The 26,192-nt window shown below is 38.0% G+C and overlaps 1 protein-coding gene across 50 annotated transcripts in view; it reads left to right on the top strand.

The window, feature by feature from the left end:
- The window catches only part of RIMS1 (regulating synaptic membrane exocytosis 1), a 480,747-nt gene that overhangs the window by 405,556 nt on the left and 48,999 nt on the right, over window positions 1-26,192 (top strand). For 27 of the 50 annotated variants that reach the window (XM_060114420.1, XM_060114421.1, XM_060114431.1 and 24 more), the window contains one exon: window positions 10,035-10,270. The exons of 18 other annotated variants lie outside the window; for them this stretch is intronic. In XM_060114420.1, the coding sequence (XP_059970403.1) occupies window positions 10,035-10,270 (236 nt within the window). The remainder of the gene's footprint in view (window positions 1-10,034; window positions 10,271-26,192) is intronic. 5 more of the 50 variants (XM_060114434.1, XM_060114436.1, XM_060114430.1 and 2 more) reach the window with 1 other exon arrangement.

Genomic DNA, 26,192 nt, shown 5'->3' on the forward strand with positions numbered 1-26,192 from the left:
CACTAGATGCAAGGTCAGTATATAAAAATCAGTTGTATTTTTATGTACCAGCAACAAACATTGGGACATGAAATTTATAAAATACATCAATACAATATAATCAGAAACATGAAATACCTAGGAATAAATCTACTGCCTAATTAAACTAAGTAGGTAAATGAATTAGAAATAAACTAAATAAGTAGGAATAAATTAACAATATGTAAGTCCTCAATATGAAAAGTACTTATAGCTCATGTGTAGGTGAAATTCAATAAGAATTATACAGGGACAACTACTTCTGAAGGTCTGGCTATTTGAAGGGATTGAATGTAAATAGTGGTCTAACTCGAGTGCCTCCCCTTGGTTCTAAGTGATACCTGCTATCAAAATAGTTCCACTAGACATGCTTAGGAAATTTGATGCCATCTTGGTTATCAGTCAACAGGCCCAGAATTTTAACTCCTGGAAATTATGAGCTAGATTCCTGGGGATGGTCTCTTGATCAGCAGGTTCCTTTTGTATTGACCATTTGTGATTAGTAACTTGTGTATTGATCCAAACTAAAGTGTAGGACTCAAATAATTTGAGTTGACTTCTAACATTTTTTGTAAACAGTGTAGTGAATTTATGTGTATTACAACCATCTTTTAATGCGCCTTAAATTACTTGTCCCTTTTTAGGCTTACTGTGGAATCATTATAGGCTTCTATGTTCTTTTGGTGTGTTGAAGATATAGAAATTGATTATAATTGTTTTTAAGCTAAATTTTGTCCTTAATTTAAGAGTGGGAATCATTTTTACATAGTACCTCCTAGGGCTTTCCTGAAAGCATCATTACTTTCTGAAGATGAGAAGATATTTCAGGCCCGTATTTTTTCATTCTATTCCAAAATTTCATGCCAGCCACCTTACATTAGAATAGGGAACCAAAATCTGGCAACTAAAGGTGCAGATTTGATTGCTTATATGATTCATCCCTTGCCTGTCTATGGGTAATACAGAGTCTTTTTTGTCTATTTTAGGGAACATGAGCTCATGATGTTTCAATTTTATTTTATCAATCTTTAAAAAAAATTCTTGTTTGAAATGAGTTTCTACATTGTCTATTACCATCATTTCATTGATTCTACAATGCACACTGGTCTGTACTTTATCATATATGAAATCCGTATGTATTTTACAATTGATGGCATGACGGTTTAATTAGCAGCATTTTTCTTTCTTAAAATTCCATAAAATAATGCTGTATCTTGATACTGATGACATAATTGATTTGATTCAGTGCATATAGATTATCCTCCCACCTTTGCCATATTATGGTGAGTTTCATCACACCAAGTCATATGTGTAATTTATTATTGGGCCAAAGCAATATCACCACCAGGCTTTCCTTGCAGTACCTACCAGTATGAGGTCCCCCAGATTCTGCTAAAGTTCAGGATATGACCTTCTTCATTACCTGTAGTCCCAGGACCCTGTAAGTCATGGAACAAATACTAGACTGGTTCTCTGTGCAGCCTTTGTAGGTGTGCAGTCTATGTATGAAGTACAACTCTTGTCCCTTAATGGTAAGCTGGCCATCCCTGATTAAATAAAATTTGTTCTCAGCTAAATATTTAAGATCAATTATTCATTTTAACAGAAAACTAAATTCTAATCTTGCATTAATGTGATATTTTTCAGTAAATGACTCATAGACCTTCCCTATTATATTATGAATATTTCCATCAAATAGAGATAGTCAAAGTTCTATTGTTTTGCTCTTTAGATTTACTGTTTAAGACTACAATAAACCAGGTAAATAATTCACTTTACCTCAAACCTTTGACAATTTAATGTTTTCACCCAAGTTTTGTCTTTTACTCTCCTCATTCATATTCTAGGTATTTTACTGTAAGAAACAATTTCCTTCTTTTCCTTTGATAAATAAAAACACATCTACTACCTTGAATATGTCACATATTTTTGTCAGTTTTTTCTAGTTTAGAATGAACCATCCATATTAATTGCAACTTTTAACCTAAGCTTCTATTTTGTAGAGAAAACCTGGAGGTAGATAATTGAGCATAACAGGCTGTCTGTCAGAGGCAAGCAATGAAGCAGCCTAACAAGTTACAGCAGACATAATAAAACATCCTACAAACAACCCAAACAAAAAATGGGCAGAAGACCTAAATATACATTTCTCCAAAGAAGACATACAGACATACAGATGTCCAAGAGGCACATGAAAAGATGCTCCACAATAATTCTTTGCTAATTATTAGAGAAATGCAAATCAAAGCTGCAATGAAGTACCTCCTCACACTGGTCAGAATGGCCATCATTTTAAAATCTATAAACAATAAATGCTGGAGAGGGTGTAGAGCAAAGGAAAGCCTCCTGCACTGTTGATGGGAACGTAAACTGGTGCAGCCACTGTGGAGAACAGTATGGAGGCTCCTTAAAAAAACTAAAAATAGAACTACCATATGATCCAGCAGTCCCACTCCTGGGCATATATCTGGAGAAAACCATAATTCAAAATGATACCTGCACCCCAGTGTTCATTGCAGGACTATTTACAGAAGCCAAGACATGGAAGCAACCTGAATGCCCATCCATAGACAGATGAATGGGTAAAGAAGATGTGGTATATATACACAATGGAATATCACTCAGCCATAAAAAAGAATGAAATAATGCCACTTGCAGCAACATGGATGGACCTAGAGATGATCATACTAAGTGAAGTAAGTCAAACATAGAAAGGCAAATATCATGATATCACTTCTATGTGGAATCTAAAAAAAAGATACAAATGAAACATTTGCAAAACAGAAATAGACCCACAGACCTAGAAAACAAACTTATGGTTACCAAAGGGCAAAGGACAGGGGAGAGATAAATTAGGAGTTTGGGATTAACATATACACACTACTATATATAAAATAGATAAACAACAAGGACCTACTGTATAGCACAGAACTATACTCAATATTTTGTAATAACCTATAATGGAAAAGAATCTGAAAAATAATATATATATACATATATATGTATAACTGAATCACTTTACTGTATACCTGAAACAGTGCAGATTATACTTCAATTTAAAAAACTTAAAAATAACTAACTAAATAAAAATAAAACATCCTTACAACCTACAGTATCCTATAAAGTTGCAAAAATGAAGATAAAGCTTTGCATCATCCAAAGGCAAATACACTGTATAACTAATTAATAACTTGGATTACGTTTAAGCTGACACTCCAACCAACTTAATTACTGTTGATATCAGAGTTTTTTCAGAACTATAGGTCAATTTATTTATTATGTAATTCTACATTTTAATGTAGAATTAAAATGTAACATCTTAAATGTTACTGGAAGAAATGCTAGCTTATCCAATAAGTAAAATCAATATAGAATATATAGGAATTTTAGATTAACTAGTCTGTTCATGAGAAAACTAACCTAAATCTTAAACAATAAAATAAAATTTTGTGCTTGTATTACTTACTACACTGATAAAATCTGGAATAAGACATAATGCTGTTTTTTTAAAAATTTGAGTTATAATTCACATACCATAAAATTCACCCTGTTCAATTGTACAGTTCAGTGGTTTTTAGCATATTCACAATTCGCTGTGCAACCATCACTGCTGTGTAATTTGAGAATATTTTTATCTTCCCCCAAAGAAACCTATAACTGTTTCCATCACGCCCCTCCCCCCTCCTCTAGCCCCTGGTGACCACTAATCCACATTTGTCTCTGGATCTGATATTTTATTTAAATGGAATTATTCAGTATGTAGCCTTTGGTGTCTGGCTTTTTTCATGGAGTATAATATTTTCAACTTCATCCATGTTTGTAACATGAATCATTCATTTTTATATGTGATAATATTCTATCATATGGATGAAGCACATTTTGTCCCCATTCATCAGTTGATGGGCACTTGGGTTGTTTCCTCTTTTTAACTGTTATGAATAATGCTGATCTGAACTTTCCTGTGTAAGTGTTTGTATGGATATATGTCTTCAATTCTGTTGAGGATGTACCTAGGAATGGAATTACTGAGTAGTACGGCAACTCTAGTTTAATTTAACTATGTTTATGTTTAACTAAATTGCCAAACTCTTTCCAAAGCAGCTACATCATTTTACACTCCCACCAGCAGTGTATGAAAGGTCCAACTTCTTCAGAGTCTCATCAGCACTTGTAGGCATCTCTTTTTTACTGTAGCTGTCCTGTGCATGTGAAGTGGCCTCTCATCGTGGTTTTCATAAAGCTTTTTTAGGCCAAATTTATCAAACTAGTTTGATATCTCAAAGGATTCACTTTGATTGTGGATTTAGATTCTTATATTAAAATTCTTTTGAGTTAGCCATTTCTTGAAAATGGATTTTTCTTGAAAGACAAGCATATTCAAAGTATTAGAAGTTCAGTTTCTTTTCTTCTCTGGGAATTCTTTAGTTAACTGTACGAGAATTATGTAAGTACTCATTGGTCTACATAGATCAATCAGAACGGGAGCTCTGTTCAGTTAATATCTGTCTGCCCAAACCACTATCCCTAGGGTGCAGAGAAAGTAAGAGATTTTTTTCACCAATTGAAAAGACTGTTTTTTCTTATAAATTTATTTATTTTATTCATTTTTATTTTTGGCTGTGTTGGGTCTTCGTTGCTGCGTGCGGGCTTTCTCTAGCTGTGGCGAGCAGGGGCTACTCTTCGCTGTGGTGCACAGGCTTCTCATTGTGGTGGCTTCTCTGGTTGTGGAGCACGGGCTCCAGGTGTGCGGGCTTCAGTAGTTGTGGCATGCAGCCTCAGTAGTTGTGGTGCACGGGCTTAGTTGCTCCACAGCATGTGGGATTTTCCCAGACCAGGGCTTGAACCTGTGTCCCCTGCATTGGCAGGCAGATTCTTAACCACTGTGCCACCAGGGAAGTCCCGAAAAGACTATATTTTAAGCACAAAGAGAACTAGCAGTTTCAGTTTTATCAACTTTGACATAGACAGAAATTGATTCAGAAACCTAACCCTAGAGTTTAAAGGGCTGTTCTTTATCATGGACAAGACATTTTCTTAAATGATGTGAACTTTTGTAACATGCCAACGACCAGACATGCAAAAAGCCAAACAAAGAAGATTTTCTGTCATCCATCACCCAGCTCTCAGTTCATCCCTGAGGTCTGCCATCCAACAGATTTCATCCGTAGATGGATTCCATATTGTTGTTGCTACTGGTGAGGAATGTATTATCCATCACAAACAGAGCAGAAGAAGAGACAGATTTACCAAGACCCAGAACCAGCAGCAAACAAAACAAAACCAGAGTCAAAAAAAGAAAACAGAGACTGAAAGTAATGTTCTCTTGCCTCTTGATATTAAATCCAGGAGTCAGGAAAAGGCATCCTTGGGCTCAGAGCCTTCATGGGGCACCCTGTTCAGAGGTCCAGCAGAAGGCCATCTGGGCATTTTGATGGGACCTCCAACACTCTCAAAACATAATTCTCAAAATTAAAACATAATTGTTAGAAAAACAGATAGGAAATGTCAAAGTTTTAACTCATTAGTGAGAAAACTGAGAGGGTGACAAGCTGGTTCCTAAGATGATGTACATATAGACATACATATATAGTCATTGAAAAAAAATGGGAATGCTGAAACATTGTTCAGTTCGATTAAAAACTGGATAATGTTCTCTAGATCAGTAAAACCCTAACCTTGAGGTTATCCTCACTACTAAGTAGTGGTTATTTGCTCCTTATCAGTTATCTTCAAGTTAACATCTAACTTTTACAGAGTTATAAAATTTTTGGACCATAATTATAAGAGTAAATAGTAAGTCAAAAAATGTTCCATTCCCCTAGAGAGTCAAATGCTCTTAGGCCCTTAGAGAGCTTATTAGTTAATCCTTAAACAAGGCATTAACCTGTAAGGCAATTTTTTTCTTAATCTCATTTCCAAGTTTAGATATTTGTTTTCTTAACAGAAAGGAGACAGTTACTACTCTGAGCAACTGGGTGATTGGAGTGTCTTTAATGTGATACGGAAGTTTAGAGAAGGAGTAGTTTTTTCCTTGGGTTGAACACATTTTTGAGAGCCTTAGCAGTTCACAAGTAGGTACATAAATCTAGAGTTGAGGGCTGAGCCAAGGTGGAGAGAAGCCCTGGGAATCAGCAGCACATAGAAGGATGTAAAGCTTGGGACCAGATGACACATCGAGGGAGCAGGTCTCATGTGGGGAATAGAGGTCAGGGTTGGGAGGGTTGAAGAGCTCCAGTGTTTAGTGGTGATGAAGAATAAATGTCCAGGGTGTCCCTGGTGGCACAATGGTTGGGAGTCCGCCTGCCGATGCAGGGGACGCGGGTTCATGCCCCGGTCCGGGAAGATCCCACATGCCGCGGAGCGGCTGGGCCCGTGAGCCATGGCCGCTGAGCTTACGCGTCCAGAGCCTGTGCTCCGCAACGGGAAAGGCCACAACAGTTAGAGACCTGCGTACCGAAAAAAAAAAAAAAAAAAAAAAAAAGAAGAAAAAGAAAGAAAAGAATAAATGTCCAGCCAGGAGGCACTAGGTGTGAAAATCTATGAGAATAAAGCATCTCAAGATCAAAAGAATCAAACGCTTTGTCACATGCATGGTGTATTGAGAGGTCAAGAGGGTAAACACTGAGAAACGACAGGATTTTGCTACATGGAATAATTGGTGACTGTGATGAAAGGAAAAGGCTATTGGGTGAAGCGGCAGGGACAAAGCCCGCTTCCATTTAGTCCGGAAGAGAATAGAAAGAGAGGACGTACAAACAACTCAGGTACTTCAGCAAAAGATCAGTAGCTAGGAGACGGGGTGTCAAAGAAGAAAGGTGGGTTTTTCATTTGTTTGGTCTTTAAAGGTGGGTTATATCACAGTCTATTTGTATAGTGAGAATTCACTTTTTTTAACTTCATCAGTTCACAGCAACGGGAGGGTGCTACAAACATTAGTGATGCTTAAGGTGTGTGCTGGTAGAAACTATCCAAATCTTAACGTAACTGATACAAAATATATCCGAGGGCTGGGAGGCAGCAGTCATGACTCTACAGAGACCCTGAATAGCTTTATAAGGCAGAAAGCCTTACAGTGCATCTTGGAGGATTCAGGCACATCTAAATGACAGGAATAGTCTTCCAGGCAATTGAAGCAGAACAAATAGAAGGCAAAGAAATAGGAGAGTAGAAGTAGATTTGTGCTAAGACTGTGAGCTTCACATTGATTTAATTAATCTGGGTGGTTAGACCCCCCTGCAAACCTCTCCCCTCAGGTAACAGAAGAATGGAAAATGCCCTAACACATTCCACTTAAAATATGGTGTTCTAGATTCTTCAGGAAGCTATGCACTGTCCTCAGATCACATAAGAATACTTTTGAGCTTCTAAACAAAATATTTTATTTTTTGAAGAAAAATTGTGCCTTATTCACAAAACTTTTTTTAACATAACTTCTTTTTTTTTTAACGCTTCTTTTTTTTCTTTTTCTTTTTTTAAATTAATTAATTTATTTATTTATTTTTGGCGGTGTTGGGTCTTCGTTTCTGTGCGAGGGCTTTCTCTAGTTGTGGCAAGCGGGAGCCACTCTTTATCGCGGTGTGCAGGCCTCTCACTATCGCAGCCTTTCTTGTTGCGGCCCACAGGCTCAGTAGTTGTGGCTCACGGGCCTAGTTGCTCTGCGGCATGTGGGATCTTCCCGGACCAGGGCTCAAACCTGCGTCCCCTGCATTGGCAGGCAGATTCTCAACCACTGAGCCACCAGGGAAGCCCAATATAACTTCTTAATTCACCCTCGCAAATGGTAATCATTTGCTGTATAGATTTCTCTAATTTTTTTTCAGAATTTTTATTTGTTGATATTGTAGAACATTTCATGGCTGTAATTAAGTATCCATGAAAAAGTTTGTGAATCTTCCTAGCTCATCTTGGATACATTTTCATAGTAGAACTTTATAGAAAACATTTCCCTGTTCTTTCAAACTTCTCTATCACCTAAACAACACTGTCTGAAATTTCACAATAGTTTTTTTTGTGTGTGCAGTGATTTTTAAAATACAGATTGAGAGTTGTGATGTAATTCTGTTTTCACGGGAATAATGTGGAGAAAACAGTACATGTTAGTTTATCCGTACTTTACTGTAAAGGTAAAAACAAGATCACCGAAGAGAGGTTTTCAATAACCACTGTGGTGAGTGTGCTAAGGAGATAAAAAACTCGCAGGTGTTTGATTGAAGATGGATATTATGATGGTGAAACTGACCAAATCCTGTCATTTCTGTATATCCTTCAGCAGAATTGTGCTAGTAAAATAGTAGAAAAAGTAGGTACTAAGAGTAGACTTAAGGAGGGTGGCAGAGTTAGGAAACACATTCAAATGAATAGGTGAGAACATGAAAGAAATTGACCGTAATACTTATCCAGAAAGAAAGTCCACTAAAGTTGCGAATATAAACCCCATAGGAATCAGTGTTGAATTGGTCATCTGTAAAACTGTCATCATTACCGTTTGGAAAAGGAGACTGCATAAAACGCATAGCAAGATGACTAGGCTTGCAAATGGCTTTAAAACTTTTGAGTTAATGAAAAGATGATTAGAATAAATTGAAAGAATATGAATACCTTATTATCATCAGGTGAATGTTGACGTGGACCAATTCAAGAAACGCAGCTAGGGATTAAACATTCCAAATGATTCCTGTCAAATCAGGTCCCAGTTTCCATTCACTGTCGCTGAAGGGATCCCAAGGTCCAAAAAGTCCTGTCTTTTCCATGGATTCCGAGCCCCTGCACCAATTTTCCTTTCTGCTGAAGCACTCGTTGTGTATATAGCCACAAACATGTTATGTGATCCTAAGACTTTCTGTTTTATTGTTTCTAATCATATTAGGGTTTATTCTGATTTGCATATGAAATGTCATCACTTAAAGAAGCTATATTCAGTAATATATTTCATTTTTCCAAAGAAGAAATATAGAAAATCAAGATGGTGGTAAAGGTCATGTGAGCCAGTTTTTGCAAATATTTTGAGGACACATAAAATTAAGAGGGTCATTTCAGAGATATCAAACAGGTCTTTATTGGACCAAAAAAGGGATAGTCTAAATGGATACTATAACTGCATATGCAGAGCAATTAAAAAGACTGGAAGAATCCTACCCTCCCTGGCCACCTCCCCAGTTGCCTGCCCTACCTGTAACTCTGACTCACAGACACTCATGTACTTTGGCAAATAGAAAGGATATTTTCCCTCAACCTTCTACGGTACCTGAAACTCTCAACATTAATTTATTCATTTGAGAGAGAAGTACCATGATCTATTCAGATAACCTGGTGCAATCTCAGAATATAGACAAGGAAGTTTTGCAGAAAAGAACAACAAAAAAAGGAACATCTGGACCCAGAGCCTGTGAGTTCGGAGAGTTGAAAGTTGAAAATGAGAGGAAACTTAACGTGGAGGTGATGGGGCAGGAGGGGATGAGGAAGGAGGAAGGAGAAGCAAGGCTTGTCTCCTGAACAGCAATTCTGAGACTCACTCAGCCTCGGATAGCAAGAGACACCTCTTAGCTGGAATCCCAAAGAGAAACCAGAACAAACACTGGTTTCATTTTTTAAGCCGTGTCATGTGGCAAATTAAGAGTATCCATTTTGAACAATATTCTTTCCTCAGGAATGTATATGAACTTTTCTCACTGACTGAACTATTTTAACTTTTCTCTGAAAGTAACAGAGGAATTACTTATAACATTGGTCAGTAACACCTCCCCATCTGTAACCTCGGTCGCATTTCTTTTTACTATCTTCAAAGAGTTTATAGACGATGCTGCCTTGAAATGCTCTTATTTCAAGGCACATCTGGTAAATAAATACTGGGGGCAGTGATGTGATCTTAGAATATTCATAGCTGTAGGACTGCTACTCAGCTGGTTTTTCCCTCTAAAATTTTGCCCGGATTATTTCAAAATAAGTTAGATTGAAAGTTTTAATTATGCTGACCTGTAATTTATGGATGCATATATGTTTTTACTTTGTAAATATAGTTCATTTACCCCTAAAATGCAAGGCAGACGGATGGGGACTTCAGGAAGAGCCATCACCAAGAGCACGAGCATGAGTGGAGAGATGTACACACTGGAGCATAATGATGGCAGTCAGTCGGACACGGCTGTGGGCACTGTTGGAACAGGTGGGAAGAAAAGGAGGTCCAGCCTGAGTGCCAAAGTGGTTGCCATCGTGACTCGAAGGAGCAGAAGCACATCCCAGCTAAGCCAAACAGGTGAGTGAAGTGAATTCAACTGACACATCTCAAGTTCTCGCTGGAGAGACAAATGTCGACCTTCATGCTATGGCTTGGGATGGGATTGTACAGTGTATGGATTCTTCTTTACAAAGAACGTTTGTTTCTCTGTTTCTGGAAACCTGTTCCATGTGTGTGTTTTTTTGTTTTTTTTTTCTGTACAGCTGTCTAACAAGGTATCATTTGTCAATCCCTGAAGTGGTCAGGTATTTTGTGAAAAAAATAATAAAACCATGTTTACAAATATGCAAGGAAATGCAAAGAAATATTAAAGAACCAAATTGATTGAAATACAAGAAAAGCAACAGGATTCTCCTTTTCAAAATGTTCCATAAGACAATTACTTCTAATTTAGGCCATCTCCATATTGTTTTAGAAAATAAGGTCAGTTGTGCAACTCGAAATACAGTCTTCAGGGGGCTGTGTGAATGTAATAACTGAACTGTGACTGTTCTATTTTCAATGCAAGTGCAAACCCAGCAGTTATTTTTACTTTACAAAAATGGGTCAGTGGATTCATGCAAAGAATAATGTCAATACAAATTTGAGTTTCAAACATTTTCTACTGCTTATAAATCTTAAAAGCTTTATATCCTCAAGGTATATAGAAAAAAGCAAACAGAAGGGAGGATGATTATTTGTGTATTATCAAATACAAAAAATTGCCTAAAATTATATAACGTTTGATCATACATGTTAGATAATTCATTACTAGGCTTAGCACTATGGAAAATTGAAGGTAAGTGAAATATTGAACTGATTTAAATTGTCAGCACCTGTTTCTCTTGCCATAATCTTAGTTCCGTTTATTGTTCCTTAAGAGCGAAAGTCTTGGCACAAAAGTTACTTAGACTAAAAAACTTCCATGAAATCCTTTTTATAGTTAACTTGGCATCCTGGAAAGTACTTTTTTTTTTGAATTTTACAATTTTATTTTTCTATACAACAGATTCTTAGTCATCCATTTTATCCATATTAGTGTATACATGTCAATCCCAATCTCCCAGTTCATCCCACCACCACCACCCCACCACCACTTTCCCGTTTGGTGTGCATACATTTATTCTCTACATCTGTGTCTGTATTTCTGCCCTGAAAACCGGTTCATCTTTTATATGCATTAATATACCATATTTGTTTCTCTCTTTCTGACTTACTTCACTCTGTATGACAGTCTCTAGGTCCATCCACATCTCTACAAATGGCCCAATTTCATTCCTTTTTATGGCCGAGTAATATTCCATTGTATATATGTACCACACCTTCTTTATCCGCTCATCTGTCAATGGGCGTTTAGGCTGCTTCCATGACCTGGCTATTGTAAATAGTGCTGCAATGAACATTGGGGTGCATGTGTCTTTTTGAATTATGGTTTTCTCAGGGTATGTGCCCAGTAGTGGGATTGCTGGATCATATGGTAATTCTATTTTTAGTTTTTTAAGGAACCTCTGTACTGTTCTCCATAGAGGCTATATCAATTTACATTCCTACCAATAGTGCAAGAGGGTTTCCTTTGCTCCACACCCTCTCTAGCATTTCTTGTTTGTAGATTTTCTGATGACGCCCATTCTAACTGGTGTGAGGTGATACCTCATTGTAGTTTTGATTTGCATTTCTCTAATAATTAGTGATGCTGAGCAGCTTTTCATGTGCTTCTTGGTCATCTGTATGTCTTCTTTGAAGAAATGTCTATTTAGGACTTCTGCCCATTTTTGGATTGGGTTGTTTGGTTTTTTAATATTGAGCTGCATGAGCTATTTATATATTTTGGAGATTAATCCTTTGTCTGTTGATTCATTTGCCAATATTTTCTCCCATTCTGAGGGTGGTCTTTTCGTCTTGTTTGTAGTTTCCTTTGCTTTGCAAACGCTTTTAAGTTTCATTAGGTCCCGTTTGTTTATTTTTGTTTTTATTTCCATTACTCTAGGAGGTGAATCAAAAAAGATCTTGCTGTGATTTATGTCAAAGAGTGTTCTTCCTATGTTTTCCTCTTCCTATGTTTTATAGTGTCTGGTCTTACATTTAGGTCTCTAAACTATTTTGAGTTTAATTATTTATTTATTTATTTATTTATTATTATTATTTTTTTGCGGTACGCAGGCCTCTCACTGTTGTGGCCTCTCCCATTGCGGAGCAAGGCTCCGGACATGCAGGCTCAGCAGCCATGGCTCATGGGCCCAGCCACTCCGCGGCATGTGGGATCTTCTTGGACCGGGGCACAAACCCGTGTCCCCTGCATCGGCAGGCAGACTCTCAACCACTGCACCACCAGGGAAGCCCTTGAGTTTATTTTTGTGTATGGTGTTAGGGAGTGTTCTAATGTCATTCTTTTACATGTAGCTGTCCAGTTTTCCCAGCACCACTTATTGAAGCGACTGGAAAATACGTATTTTAAATGATGCCTCTACTGGACAAAGTGACAAATAAATTAGAGACAGGGAATTTCGAGCCATTCAAAAATTGAACTAGTGAACACAGCTGTTTATCTAAACAGAGGTTTGTCTCTCTGAAAATCACAGGATTAGAATGGCCCTCGATTAGCCAGCATTTCTGGTGGTAATTCCTCTCCACCATCCCATGGGGGTGAGCTGTTCATTGTGAAGGGGAATCGTGTCTTCCTTGGGCTCAGGTTTCTTCCTTAGGAGTAGGAGTTGTTTTTCATTTCTTTTACTTGTTTTGTTTTTGATGGTGGTGCTTCTTGGTTTGTAATGTTCGTGCAATACATGATGCTTTCCAGTGTGGGGTGTGGATGGACTTTTACCACCAGATTTCAGATTACTTTATCCCTTGGATGATATAGAAATTCTCTTTGATGTCCTTTTAGGGAGCCAGGGTTTCCTGCAGGTTCAGGGATGGCTTATCTTCTTCCCCAGCTTCCACAGTCTTTCTCTTCTCATTTTCCCTGATATTTAGTTTCCTCTCTATCTTTCCCTGGTTGAGTAGAATTACATTTTCTTAGAATAAAGTACAGCAATAATTAAACATAAGAACTATACCTGAGGCACAGCTTTGTAGGTAATAGATTCAAATGATTGTCATTGAAACCCTCAGCCCCTTTGCTTTGTTAGTTTAAATTTTATTCCAGTTATAGGCATTGCTGAAGTTCAAATAATACCTACCTTCCCAAAAGTTGCATTGTTAGTAATGTGCATGGAATACCCCACGTTCAAAGATTAGGTTGCAATGTGTAGGAGCGAAAAGGATTACAAAGCCAAGGTACCAAAATAGTTCTAGCCCAACGTGACTCAAGGAATAAACTCTGACTTGCTCTCTGGGGCTCGGCTTGCCTGTTTATTGGGTGGATTGGACTGAAAGTCCTCCTGTGAACTTTCCAGGTATAAGAGTTTACGTTTCTCTTTCTACATCATAATTGTACCTTTTATTTGATAACCTGTGTTCTCATTCTTCTTGATCTTCCCAAAGCAAGTGACCAATGATGACAAACCTCTTTATTTCACCGGATGCCCTGGTTTTTCTCCCTATTCCTTCTTCTACAAGTAATTTTTCCCCCTTTATCAATGATTATGTGTCCTCTCTCCTCTGAAGAGTCATGAAAATTCAGAATTCTCATTCTAAGAAATCTTGTTTTTTATTACTTCAGCTTTTGCATTTGATCATCAAATCTGGATTCCAATTCATCCTCACCCAAGAAATATTCCTTAATTTTAATTTCCTATAAGAAAGCCTCTTAGATGGCCTACTTTAAAGAAGCGTAGCACTGTCACAAATCTGAATTTCCAGCCCTTCCTTTCAGTAATACCACAGTTTTTATAGTTACAAACCCTTAGAAGAGCTTTCTACTTTAAAAAATTTTCACTCAGTTCTCTCTTCCCCAGGTCCATCATCCCAGAGAAAACTATGTGATATTTGTCCAATTTTAAGAAACACTAATATAATTGATTTAAATATCTTTAGTGTGAAGTGAATCCATTAATCACAAACTGGTGAGGCTTTTCAGGGGGTCTTCTAAATGCATGGATAATTAAGACAGATTTTTTTAATTTATTTTATTGGAGTATAGTTGATTTATAAAGTTGTGTTAATTTCTGCTGTACAACAAATGATTGTTTTTATATATGTATGTATATTATATATTCTTTTTCATATTTTTTTCCATTTGGTTTATCACAGGATATTGAATATAGTTCCCTGTGCTATACAGTAGGACCTTGTTTTTTATCCATCTTATATATAATAGTTTGCATCTTCTAGCCCCAAACTTCCAATCCATCCCTCCCCCAGCCTCCCCTTGGTAACCACAGGTCTGTTCTCTGTGTCTTACTCTGTTCCTTTTCTTGTAGATAAGTTCGTTTGTGTTATATTTTAGATTCCACATGTAAGTTATATCATATGGTATTTGTCTTGCTCTGACTTACTTCACTTAGTGTGATCATTTCTAAGTCCCACCATGTTGCTGCAAATGGCATTATTTCATTTTCTTTTATGGCTAATATTCCATTGTGTATATGTACCACATCTTCTTTATCCATTTAACTGAGACAGATTTTCTAATGGTGTCAATTAATCAAAGATTGGGAAGAGGCGAACAGCATTGCTTATCTATTAAAACAAGCTGGGTGTTCTATGGAATAGCATGTATTATGTTTAATGCAAAGTTTACTTGTGCTTAATGAAAAAAAAGACTTTAACTAAAGGCTTCTTCAGCGGTGAGTCTCGGATCCACCCCATGCGCCCTGGATAATGGGCTCTGTCTCCTCTGCCACACAGATGATAGATAATCAGGAAAACAAGAAGCATTTAGAAATAATGCTTAACCAGCTCTGTTTAGAATGGGAGATTTCAAGCACATCGGTTTTCTGTTTTTGTTTTCACATAGCCACAAGTTTGCTCACAGAGTATATTTGATTCTTTGTTCAAAATAATAAGTAAAATTTATTTCCAAAACCTGAAAAGCATAGCAAACTGTATATACAGATATATTTATATAGTAAATTACATATGTGATATAAAAATGTAAAAAATTTACCTTGCTTTTCTATGTAATTTGTTGTGTGCTTCAATATATTTACTGTGCTTTTCAATTATATATAATTATGTGGAATATTCCAAGTATAAATAACATTAATATTTTAAAGTCACCTTTACCACAGTATTTATTCATAATGAAAGTAGGAATAAATTTGTTAATATACTTTTTAACTAGGAGAGTGACAGAAACAGGAAAGTTTCCAAAAATGCTACTGCCGGTAAATGGCTTCAAGCAATCAAGCACATAACTCAAAACCTGTTCAGTACACAGCTACTGAATTAGATTGAAAAGGGTGTGAGGTATGGAAGGAAAGGGAAATTTTAAGAAAAAGCTCCTGATCCAGGAGCTTCTTGGGACTGAATGAAGCTCTGGGTAAACATAGTGCCAGGCTTTAGGATGTGAGGGAGGTTTTAGCCTTTGTAGGTTTAGATGCCCGGCCTGTATAGTATGAGGTTTACCTCACTATGAATGAAGGCTTTACTGAGAACAATCACCCCTACATACACCCTTGTAACTACCTACAAGTAAAGATAATTATGATAATAAGTATCATAAGAATGATAAGTATTCATGTGTCTAAGTGACTAAAACCAATAGATTTGCATTTCTAGAGCTGTTTCCATGTACCCCTAAGTTATACGGGTACACGTTTGTGTGTATAACTTCCCTCCATGTTTGATCACAAAAAATCGTGATTAGAACTTTCAGCTTTTTTGAAGAAAACACCTATAAATGTAAAAGCATCATTGGCACTATGGACTAGAAATTACTTCATTTACTTTATTTCATACTGTTGAAGAACCCTATCTCCAGGATTATACCAGGGACAGTGGGTGTTTCAAAATTAGAAATATCGCCCCGATGGGAAGAAATCATTCACACTTGAAATAAACAAGAATCAAAGAACTAAAGAAGAAAATGTAAAGCCAAATGCCAAACATAATAAAACCCGGTGTACCAAAGGAAGTGGGAAGACAAATAGGTCAAAGGTCTAAATTTCCCAGGATAAGAACACATGCAGAACTGAGAGCTAACTGTAGCCTAACCATTTAATATAATCATTATTTATTGTATCATTAACAGCTGATGATACTTTGTTAAGTAGATTAATATCATTTTTTCCTACATACTGGCAGGATTTGGGTAGTTATGCACTGATTAAATTATGGAAAATGTTGCAGGACTCTGTTATACTGTCAAATAATTAAGAGTCAATTATCATGTACTAAGAACATACTAAAAAATCACTTCTAAAAAAATACTAAAAGAATCTTTCTTTAAGAATAGATATTTTGTGCCTTTCCAACATTTCCCTCCATCCACATTTCTTTTTCCCCTGTCCAAATCCTTTCCTTCAAGACCTGCTCAAGATCCTCTAAGTCATCCCCTGTTATTTAAAGATTTTCTAGTGTCTCTTTTTCCTCTGAATTCCTATAGATCCTGACTTCACTGTCAACTTGCTGCAAACACAGACATTTTGGGGCCACTCCCATGAGCAAGATAGTAAGGTTATAATGGTTAAGGAATAATATCCCACATGGACACAGATTAAAAAAAAAATTTCAGTGACTTGAAAATGATTCAGAGTCCCTCTGAGTAGAGGAATCTGAGTGTATATATAAAAATACCTTCCAGCCATGTTACCTTTCTGGTATATTCTTCCTCTTGTCCTGTGTTACACCAGGGTGTGTGTAGCAGGGCCCAGGTCCCTACAGGCTCCACCAGCTCTAGAGGCCCGGCTAAGCCTTCTTCTGCCCTCCTGATATGGCACATTTAGCATCATCTGTTCTAGGGTTTAGGCATTTACAAAAGACTGAAGATTTACTGGTGCCTTCCCACTGCCCTGTTTTCCTGCAGGAATCCCTGAATCAGGGAAGCATAAAATAATTTTGTGGAAATTATTAAGAGGCTAATAATTTTGTGGAAAGGAGAAAAACACAAATCGGTATTTCCATAAATTTTCAACCCAGCCTATGAACACAGTTTGACTCAAGCAAAGGTGTATGAAAGGGCTGTCATGGGAAATCCATTTAGGAAAAAAGGTTGGGGCCAGGTCTTAAAAGCCCTGTAAGGGACTCTGCTCAGTATATGTTGGAGAACTTTTAATGGAGAGGATAGAAGAAAGGAAGCTGTGTTCCTAGAAGCTCAAGTGGAAGCAAGATGTGCAAAATCGGTGAGGAAGCAGAAAGGTCAGGGTGAGGCTAATGGATGAAATGAAAAGCTGTGACGTGGGTGGAGAAGGAACCATGGAGGTGGACATGGATGAGCTTATTCAGGAAAGGGGGGGCGCTGAATGAAGAGAGGATAAAGTGAGATGCCCAGGAATTCAGGAATAACTGCTGAGGGAATGGGAGGGCAGGGTGCAGGTCCAGGGAAAGAGGGAGTGAGCAGAGAGGCACAGAAACAGATCCAAGGGGGGCAAGGATTTCCCAGAATGGCTGCCTAATCCACAGAAAGATGGAAGAGACCAGGGAGTGGAATAAGACCACTGGATATGGGGCCAGAAGCGTTGCCCCTGACATCAGTCTGCCTGGAGCAGTGAGGAAGGATGGGTGTGCTTCAGTGTGGAATGACCCACCAGGGGTGGAGCCTGTTCCTCTCTCCATTCGGTCCTCATTCCACCTGGGACCATTGTCTCAGAGACTTGGGATGGGACTCATGTCCTGGGTGGGAGCCCAAGAGGATGGGGCTGGAGGGTCTGCAATGGGATAGAGCGAGGGCTCCCCCTCCACCTTATTCAGATGGATGGGGCTGGGAAGATGCCTAGACGGACAGATGTTATGAACGTGTCTTCAGAAAGCGTTCAAAGGAAAGAGCTCAATGTGAACAGTCTGTCTTTCATTCATTCTACCAGCATTTCTTAAGTATTTTTCACGTACCAGACTCTGTAACTGAGGGGGTATTAGGGGTAAATAAGGGGTGGGGCTGTGCGTGCACACTTGTGTGTCTCAGAACAAAGGGGATCTGAGTGTTCTTCCAGGATGACTGTGGAAGGAGCACCTCTAGGTGAAGAGATGGAAAGATACAAGATACAATACAAAGAAGTTTAAGGAACGGAGCAAAATCCCAAAGAGCAAAGGAGTTAACTTAAGGACGCAAGGTTATTCTTCGAGAGAGGGAAAGACGGTTCTTTCCCTGAGTTGATAGAAAAGAGGACATGTTGAGATCCAGAGGCACATTGCAGTGGAGTCCTGGAGCCGAGGGAGCGCATGTCAGGGCGATGTGGATGGGGAGAGAGGATGCAGGATGAGGAAGAACGTGTTAAGACATCCACTGGTGTGGATTAAAGTACAGCCGAGCCACGTCCACGTTCCACCTGAGTTTGGATGATGCAAAATCTCTGAAAGTAGCTTTAGGAACACCTACCGGGGTCAGTGTCACCCCTGCAGGTGTCTGGTTCATCTTGGCTGTTCTTATGTCTTTCAAGTCATTCCCCAAGTTTCTGCATCTCTAAGTCCTCCCAGGATTTCTGAGATCATCGTGGAGTCTTTGAGATCATGGATTCTGAGATGAGATTTGGTTCGATCTAGACTCTTGGGCTCATGTTGGAAGTTCACCTGTCTGGAGCTGCCGTCTACTCCTTACCTTGACCCTTTCCATTGTGAAATTTAGTCTCTTTGCAGGAAATGAAAGCCCTGCCTGTTCTCTTATCTATTGTTATTCCCCCTTCCCAAGGCAGCCAGCAGATCTTTTTCTTACTCTTACTCAGAATATGGGTCTAAAAGACATTTATTTTTTTTGCTTTGGCAATTTACCTCAAGGAAATTAATTATTTCACTTTAATCATGGGGATGAAACATTTCAGAAAGGCCATAGAGTGTTGAAAACTATATAGATAGAGTTCATTATCTTACAAGATTATATAGGCAAAAACATAAGCATTCTAAGGAGTTTTAACTAGACTTATGTATATTTGATTTCAAAATAGCTTAATAAGAGTTAATGAATTTCCAAGGCATATCTCTAACTTTTCAAGATGAAATCACAAATAGAAACTAACAAAAATGCCCTTGTTCCACTGTCAAGAATAGAATAATATACGTAAAACTCTGACTGTAACCCACTTATACCTAAAAGGATAGTGCTTGAATAAGCTAATTTTCCCATGAGTTCAAGACATTATTTTTAAATTTACATTGTCCTTAAGCAATAGTCATTTCAAGAAAATGTCCAAGATTTTAAATCCTCTTCTGCTCATCTTTTTTCAGTTTTCTTCCTCAAAGTCTCACAGTTAAGGCAAGTCAGAAAATAAGCCAAGTGAGCGCCAGCTTGGACCTCGTACCTTCTTTACCTTGAGAAAATTATTGTCTTAATTTGCCTTAGGACTTGTTTTTAATCTTTCCAACCAATCCAATTTACCAAAATGTTCTATGTATTTTAAATCTAGTGCTTCTTTGTGCAGGCTCTCTGCCTGTTCCTTTGCTCAAGTAATTGTACAGCTTGCGGGAAGGGGGGTTACAGTGATCTTTTTGATCATTCGAAGAAAAGTTTTCTTGCCTCCATTGATTTTAACAACGGAAGCAAAACATTTTTACAAAGGATGGGAGCCCCCCAAAAGTTGCAGAAACTGAAAGCTACCGTGGATGAAAATCTTCTGAAATTGAAATTCCTTGTCTGTGCCTCATTTATTTGATTCATTTAATAGCACAAGGAAAACATTCTGAGGAACATCATGTTTCATGTTCTTTGTTTCCTGAACGCACAATTGTGCTGCCAGAAGTGATTCTCGAGTCTGCAAAACCATCAACTGAATGTAAGCATGGGTTCTATTATTTACCATTGCTGTCTGGCTTAGGAATTCACTACTGTTAATAGAGATTTAATGCAGCTAAAATAACTCATCTGCTCAAGAGATGCCCTAATAAGGATTAGTATTTTCAAACATACGCCAGCTGCTCTATTTTTGTTCTTTTGCTTGCTCTGAACTATAAATTTTGAATGTGGCTACTATGTAGATAGGCTTTTAGTTTGGTTTGGTGGAAAAAAATTATTTGAGTGGAATTAATTTTTATAATTAATTTGGATTTTAGGATTTGGAGGAAGAAAGGAAACACATCTATTAAGTGACTTCAAAGCACAATACTGAGTATTCAAATAATTATATATGGTGATAATTCTTGTTAGCTGTACTAAGATAATGTTTAAGCATGAGATCAATTTCAGAATGGGTGTCATAAAACACCTCAGGTAGCTTAAATGTAACAAGAAGTGTGTCTGATGATTCTTCCAGCAGATGACCAATTTCAGTGCATCTTCATTTAATGCAGACTGGTTTTCAATAAAGATTTTTTGGTTGATTTCTTTTACTAATGATTTTTCCAGAGTTTTAAAAACAGAAGAGTAAAAAGAAGATCCATCAAACTCCTGTAATACCACCACTTATTGCAAATTCACTGGGAAAATATTAGTATATTATTAGCTAATCTTTTTATGCATTGTTGCTATTAATATTGATAAAACCATCAACAATCAAAACTATTATTTATTAATCACCATCTGCCAGCTGGTGTTTTAATTATTTTGCATGTATTAATTTCTCTAGTTCTCAAAACACAGCCATGAGACACTATTGTTAATATGATTGTCACTTTACAGGTTCCATGACTCGTCTGATAACACACAACCCTTAGAATTCAAGTAGAACTTATGTTTGTAACCACTTCACTGTAATCTCATTCAACTGCATGGACACACAGAGAGATACCTTTCTTAGGTAGCTTTTTAAAACAATCGTAAGTTCATAATCTTTCATTTTGTCCTCTGATAATGGTTTTTTTTTTACTTTTAAAAAACATGTATATGGGCTTCCTTGGTGGCGCAGTGGTTGAGAGTCCTCCTGCCGATGCAGGGGACACGGGTTCGTGCCCCAGTCCGGGAGGATCCCACATGCCGCAGAGCGGCTGGGCCCATGAGCCATGGCTGCTGGGCCTGCACGTCCGGAGCCTGTGCTCCACAACGGGAGAAGCCACAACAGTGAGAGGCCCACATACTGCAAAAAAAAAAAAAAAAAAAAAAAAAAAGCATGTATATAGGATGACCACTTAGGACATCATTGCAGAAGGCTTGTCCAGAGTGGATTTGGAAAAAGGTGGATGAGTATAAAATGAATCACAGTGTTTTGTATCCAGGGGTCATGGGGAGGGGATTTCAGAGATAAGAGTGTGTGATGTTGCCCTTTACTGAGAGAGCAATTGCCAGGAAAGGACGTTATTTGTCACTTCTGGCCAGCTTGCAGTGGGGACAGTGGTTGGAAAGGTTTTTTAGGCAATTGGAGATCATCATGGCAAGTGGGGTCAGTGAATTTGCTTAGTAAGGAGGTGCAGAATATGAGGAAAGAAGATCTGGAAAACAAGCAGTGGAGGGTCTTTCTGAGCCTCAGCTTCCCAACTATGAAATGGAACAATAAAGCATACCGACCTCAGAAGGTTGTTGTGAGGATTAAATGAACACGTATGGCAATAGTTTAGCAAAGGACCTGGCGTATGAGAAGGGCTCAGTAATAATAATTAGTGATTTCAATTCATTAATTAATCTGAGAAACCAAATAAAAAAGCAGTAGGTAAGGAATAGTTGTAATGGCATCGCTCATAGGGCGGTGAGTTCTGATTGGCGCTTCCGAAGCTCCTCCTGGCAGGTCCCCCTCTGAGGACCCAGTGAGGTCATCAGCCCCGCCTCAGGGAACTGCACAGGGTCACACACAGCACACTGTGCACACCCTGGGGTATCTGAGCTGCATGGGCCTGACCTGCAAGGGCTGCTCCAGGACCTCTTCTCTCTGCCTTGTTACCTAGCCCTTTCTATAGGAGGCCTAGAGTCAGTAAACTCTGGCCCAAATCCTGTTGTTTTTTTAATGGCCCTTGAACTAAGCATGGTTTTTATGTTTTTTTCAAATGGTTGGGAAAAAATCACAATATTTTGGGACCCATGCAAATGATATGACATTCAATGTTGCTGTCCATAAATACAGTTTTATTGAAAAACATCCAGGCTCATTCGTGTATGTGTGGTCCATGGCTGCTTTGTTGCTACAAAGGCAGAAACCGTATGGCCCGCACAGCCCAAAATATTAACCCTCTGGTCCTTTAAAGAGAAATTTTCATGACTTTTACGCAGGCCCAGGAATTTAGTGCCTGGAGTACAGAATGCAGTTTGTTCTATTAGAGAACAAGGATCATTCCTGTAGCTCACTAAACACTTGCCCTGCATCTCAGAGGCAGTGGTTAATTTACACTACTCCCAGGAATTTTGTTTTTTTTCCTTATAGAGTTTTGTTTGTTTGTTTGTTTGTTGGGTTTTTTTTGCGGTACGCGGGCCTCTCACTGTTGTGGCCTCTCCCATTGCGGAGCACAAGCTCTGGACGTGCAGGCTTAGCGGCCATGGCTCACGGGCCCAGCCGTTCCACAGCATGTGGGATCCTCCTGGACCGGGGCATGAACCCGTGTCCCCTGCATCGGCAGGCGGTCTCTCAACCACTGCGTCACCAGGGACCCCCCCTTATAGAGTTTTTTTTCCTGTAGAGTTTACATTTGTACCATGGACCCATCAATAACATCTCTCATTAGACAAAATGAGTCTCCCAAATGAAGACATATCCCCCCCAAGGATAAGAATCTTCAGCTCTTCAGCCTTGCCCTAAAAATTGATCCCTGACTTAGCTGCTGACACAAAGTAGTAAAAGCACTTTCCCTCAAAAGCACTTCATTTTCCCAGTTGGGAGCTCAGGGACTTTTTTTTATTTCACTGGTGATTACATGCCCAACATTTAGCACAAAGCCTGGCCTGGGCACACAAAGATTGTCTGAAATGAATGAAACTTTGGAAAGAGTTTTCTGTGTTCTGTCTCTTTCCTCACAAGCTGCTGAGTCCCCCTCACACTCCAGTCTGAATTATGCCCACCCAGTTTCCCCAAACTGTCCTTGCCAAGGTCACGAAAAGGCCATAGGCCTGAATTTGATTTGGAGAACATTTAACTTACAGTATAGGTCACAGGTATTCTGCAGTCATAAACCAAGGAGATGTGTATAATAGAAAAATATTGGTAAAGATGTTTATTTTTTATTTGACATCAGTAAATGATTCTCTCACATGTGTCACTTCATTTCTGGCAATGCTCCAGCCAGACTTCCCTTCCTTGAGTTCATAAAATACGCCTTAAAGCCTCCTTCTTTGCACCATTACAGGTGCTGGAAAGTTCTTTTATTTTTCTAATTAATTTTTATTGGACTATAGTTGATTTAAAATGTTGTGTTAGGGGCCTCCCTGGTGGCGCAAGTGGTTGAGAGTCCGCCTGCCGATGCAGGGGATACGGGTTCGTGCCCCGGTCTGGGAGGATCCCATATGCCGCGGAGCGGCTGGGCCCGTGAGCCATGGCCGCTGAGCCTGCGCGTCCGGAGCCTGCGCGTCCGGAGCCTGTGCTCCGCAACGGGGGAGGCCACAACAGTGAGAGGCCCGCATACCGCAAAAAAATAAAAAATAAAAAAAAATAAAAATAAAAAAAATAAAAAATAAAATGTTGTGTTAGTTTCTGCTGTACAGCAAAGTGAATCAGTTACACATGTACATATATCCACTCTTTTTTAGATTCTTTTCCTATGTAAGTTATTACAGAGTATTGAGTAGAGTTCCCTGTGCTATACAGTAGGTCCCTGTTGGTTATCTATTTATATATTGTAGTGTGTATGTCAATCCCAGTCTCCTAATTTATCCCTCCCTTCTTTCCTCCCCTGGTATCCATAAGTTTGTTTTCTACATCTGTAACTCTATTTCTGTTTTGTAAATAAGTTCATTTGTACCATTTTTTTAGTCTGTCAAAATCCTTCTCTGCTTTCAAGCCCTACCCAAATCCCAACTTCCTATCAGGGCTAAAAGTTATCTCTGAACTCCTGTAATACTTCTTTGGTTCTCCTGTGGTGCTGTTTAAATACTTTCTGCTCCATAAGTGTCTGCGGAAGTCTCATCACAAGATGAACTTCAGAGCTACCCCAGGTCAATAATCATGCAGCAGGTATGTTTTGCTCCCACAAAACATACCTGCTGCATGATGCCTGATGCCTTTAATGCAGGAGGATCTTGGTAGACGTTTATTGGATGGACGTGATGTTTGCTCAGTCAGAACATCATACTCAGATGGTGACTAATTGATCCTTTAACGTTGCAGCCTGCTATTTTCAGTGGGTAAATTTCAAAGGTAATTTTTCTTTTATGTTGGATTTTGTTATTTTTAGGAAATCCATACATCTCTTTTTTAATAAGTAGAAGTGATTTTTCTATTATTTTTCCACTCCCTTTCCCTTTCTTTCTCTTCTTGGCTTATACATCACTTCAGAAGCACCTAGACATACATCCGGATACATTTTACTGGATAATTCCACCTTTTTTGCTTTTAAGTTTTAATCCTTCTATAAACAACAACATATAATTATCATTTGAAGGTTGTTGTGATGGTAACTTCTTTACCTTTACAGTAAAAGTCAAATAAAGTACCATTTTATTAGAAAATTACCAAGAGAAAAAAATTTGCATTGATGATTTATAATAACACTACAGTTTTCAACACCCTCTCGTGTATATCACTTCATTTAATAAAGGTCTGACCATTAACCTTGTGAAAATACTTAGGTAAGAAATATAAAGATGTCCTTTTTTTAGAAAACTGTCTTTCAATGGGGATGGAAACAGAGGATCTTTCTGCATATAATGGACCTACCATAACTACTTTGCAAGTCAGCTAGCGAATTCTTACATGGAAAATAAAACTTCTAATATTGGGCCAGTACATTGTGATACTTATTATAAAATCATTTACATTGTAAGGATTATTTTCCTTTAACTAAAGAATGTGTACACGCAATGATTAGTCATAGTTGTAGTGAGGCTTAACAGACTTTATACTCTAGGACTGCATGAGAAATGACAGTCAGTATTACAGACTCAAACTCATTACCTTGGGATGTTTTTGTAAATGGAAATAGCACATTTCTTTAGCTCTTAATTGGAAACTCTAAAACCTCTGATGATTTATCAAATAGTAAGTAAATAATCATATTATACTTAGGAAAGTTTCAAATGAAAAAGGTTATAAATTCTATGTAATAACTAAGTAAATTTGTATTTATAAATAAACATAGCTGCATTGAAACACTTTGCTATTATCTAATGAAGTAGAGGTATATTAATTGGGAAATACAAGCAAATTGAGGAAGATGGTAATATATTTTTATCACTCTGAATTTGAATGTGTAAGAAAGAATCCTTGATCTGCCTCTCTGCATTCTGGAAACGGAAAATCGATGCAAAACCGCTAACAAGGGAGTGTTCTTGAGATGAAAACCTATTGATTAGGAGCCACAGGAAAATACATCCAAGAGTATTTGATTGACTTTAGGTGAGTCAACCTGCTGCTAAAACTGCCAATCTTATTCACAACTTCTACCTCAAGAAATTCACCTAAACAATTATTCAGTTGTTTTTTGAAGGAAAATAAAGAAAACAAAAGAAGGGGGGGAGGGAAGGAAGGAAGGAGAGAGGGAGGAGGAGAGAGAGAAAAAGAAGTCATTTTAAGAAAGATTACATAAAATTTCATGGAGATTCTTGGGTCTTCAGCAAATCATTGACCAATTGACATGTATATTGGAGACCTACAGCAAGATCAGAGTAGGAAAATTTTACCTCCAAAGTAAAAATTTACTTTGAATTTTTCAGCTTTCTATAATGCTTAATAATAATTCTGTCTACTCATGGATTGTTCTTTACTGTTTCTTTCAAAGTAAACACTCAAAAGCATTATGTTTTTGTGGGGAAAACCCATCTACTCACATAGATTATGTGAATAATTTTGAAAATTTAGTCCGAATTTTGTATACAGAAACATGAAAGAATAAAGGCTGAATTCAAATATATTTTAATGTTGCA

This window comes from Mesoplodon densirostris, chromosome 12 (genome assembly GCF_025265405.1).
Source record: "Mesoplodon densirostris isolate mMesDen1 chromosome 12, mMesDen1 primary haplotype, whole genome shotgun sequence".
NCBI classification, from domain to species: domain Eukaryota; kingdom Metazoa; phylum Chordata; class Mammalia; order Artiodactyla; family Ziphiidae; genus Mesoplodon; species Mesoplodon densirostris.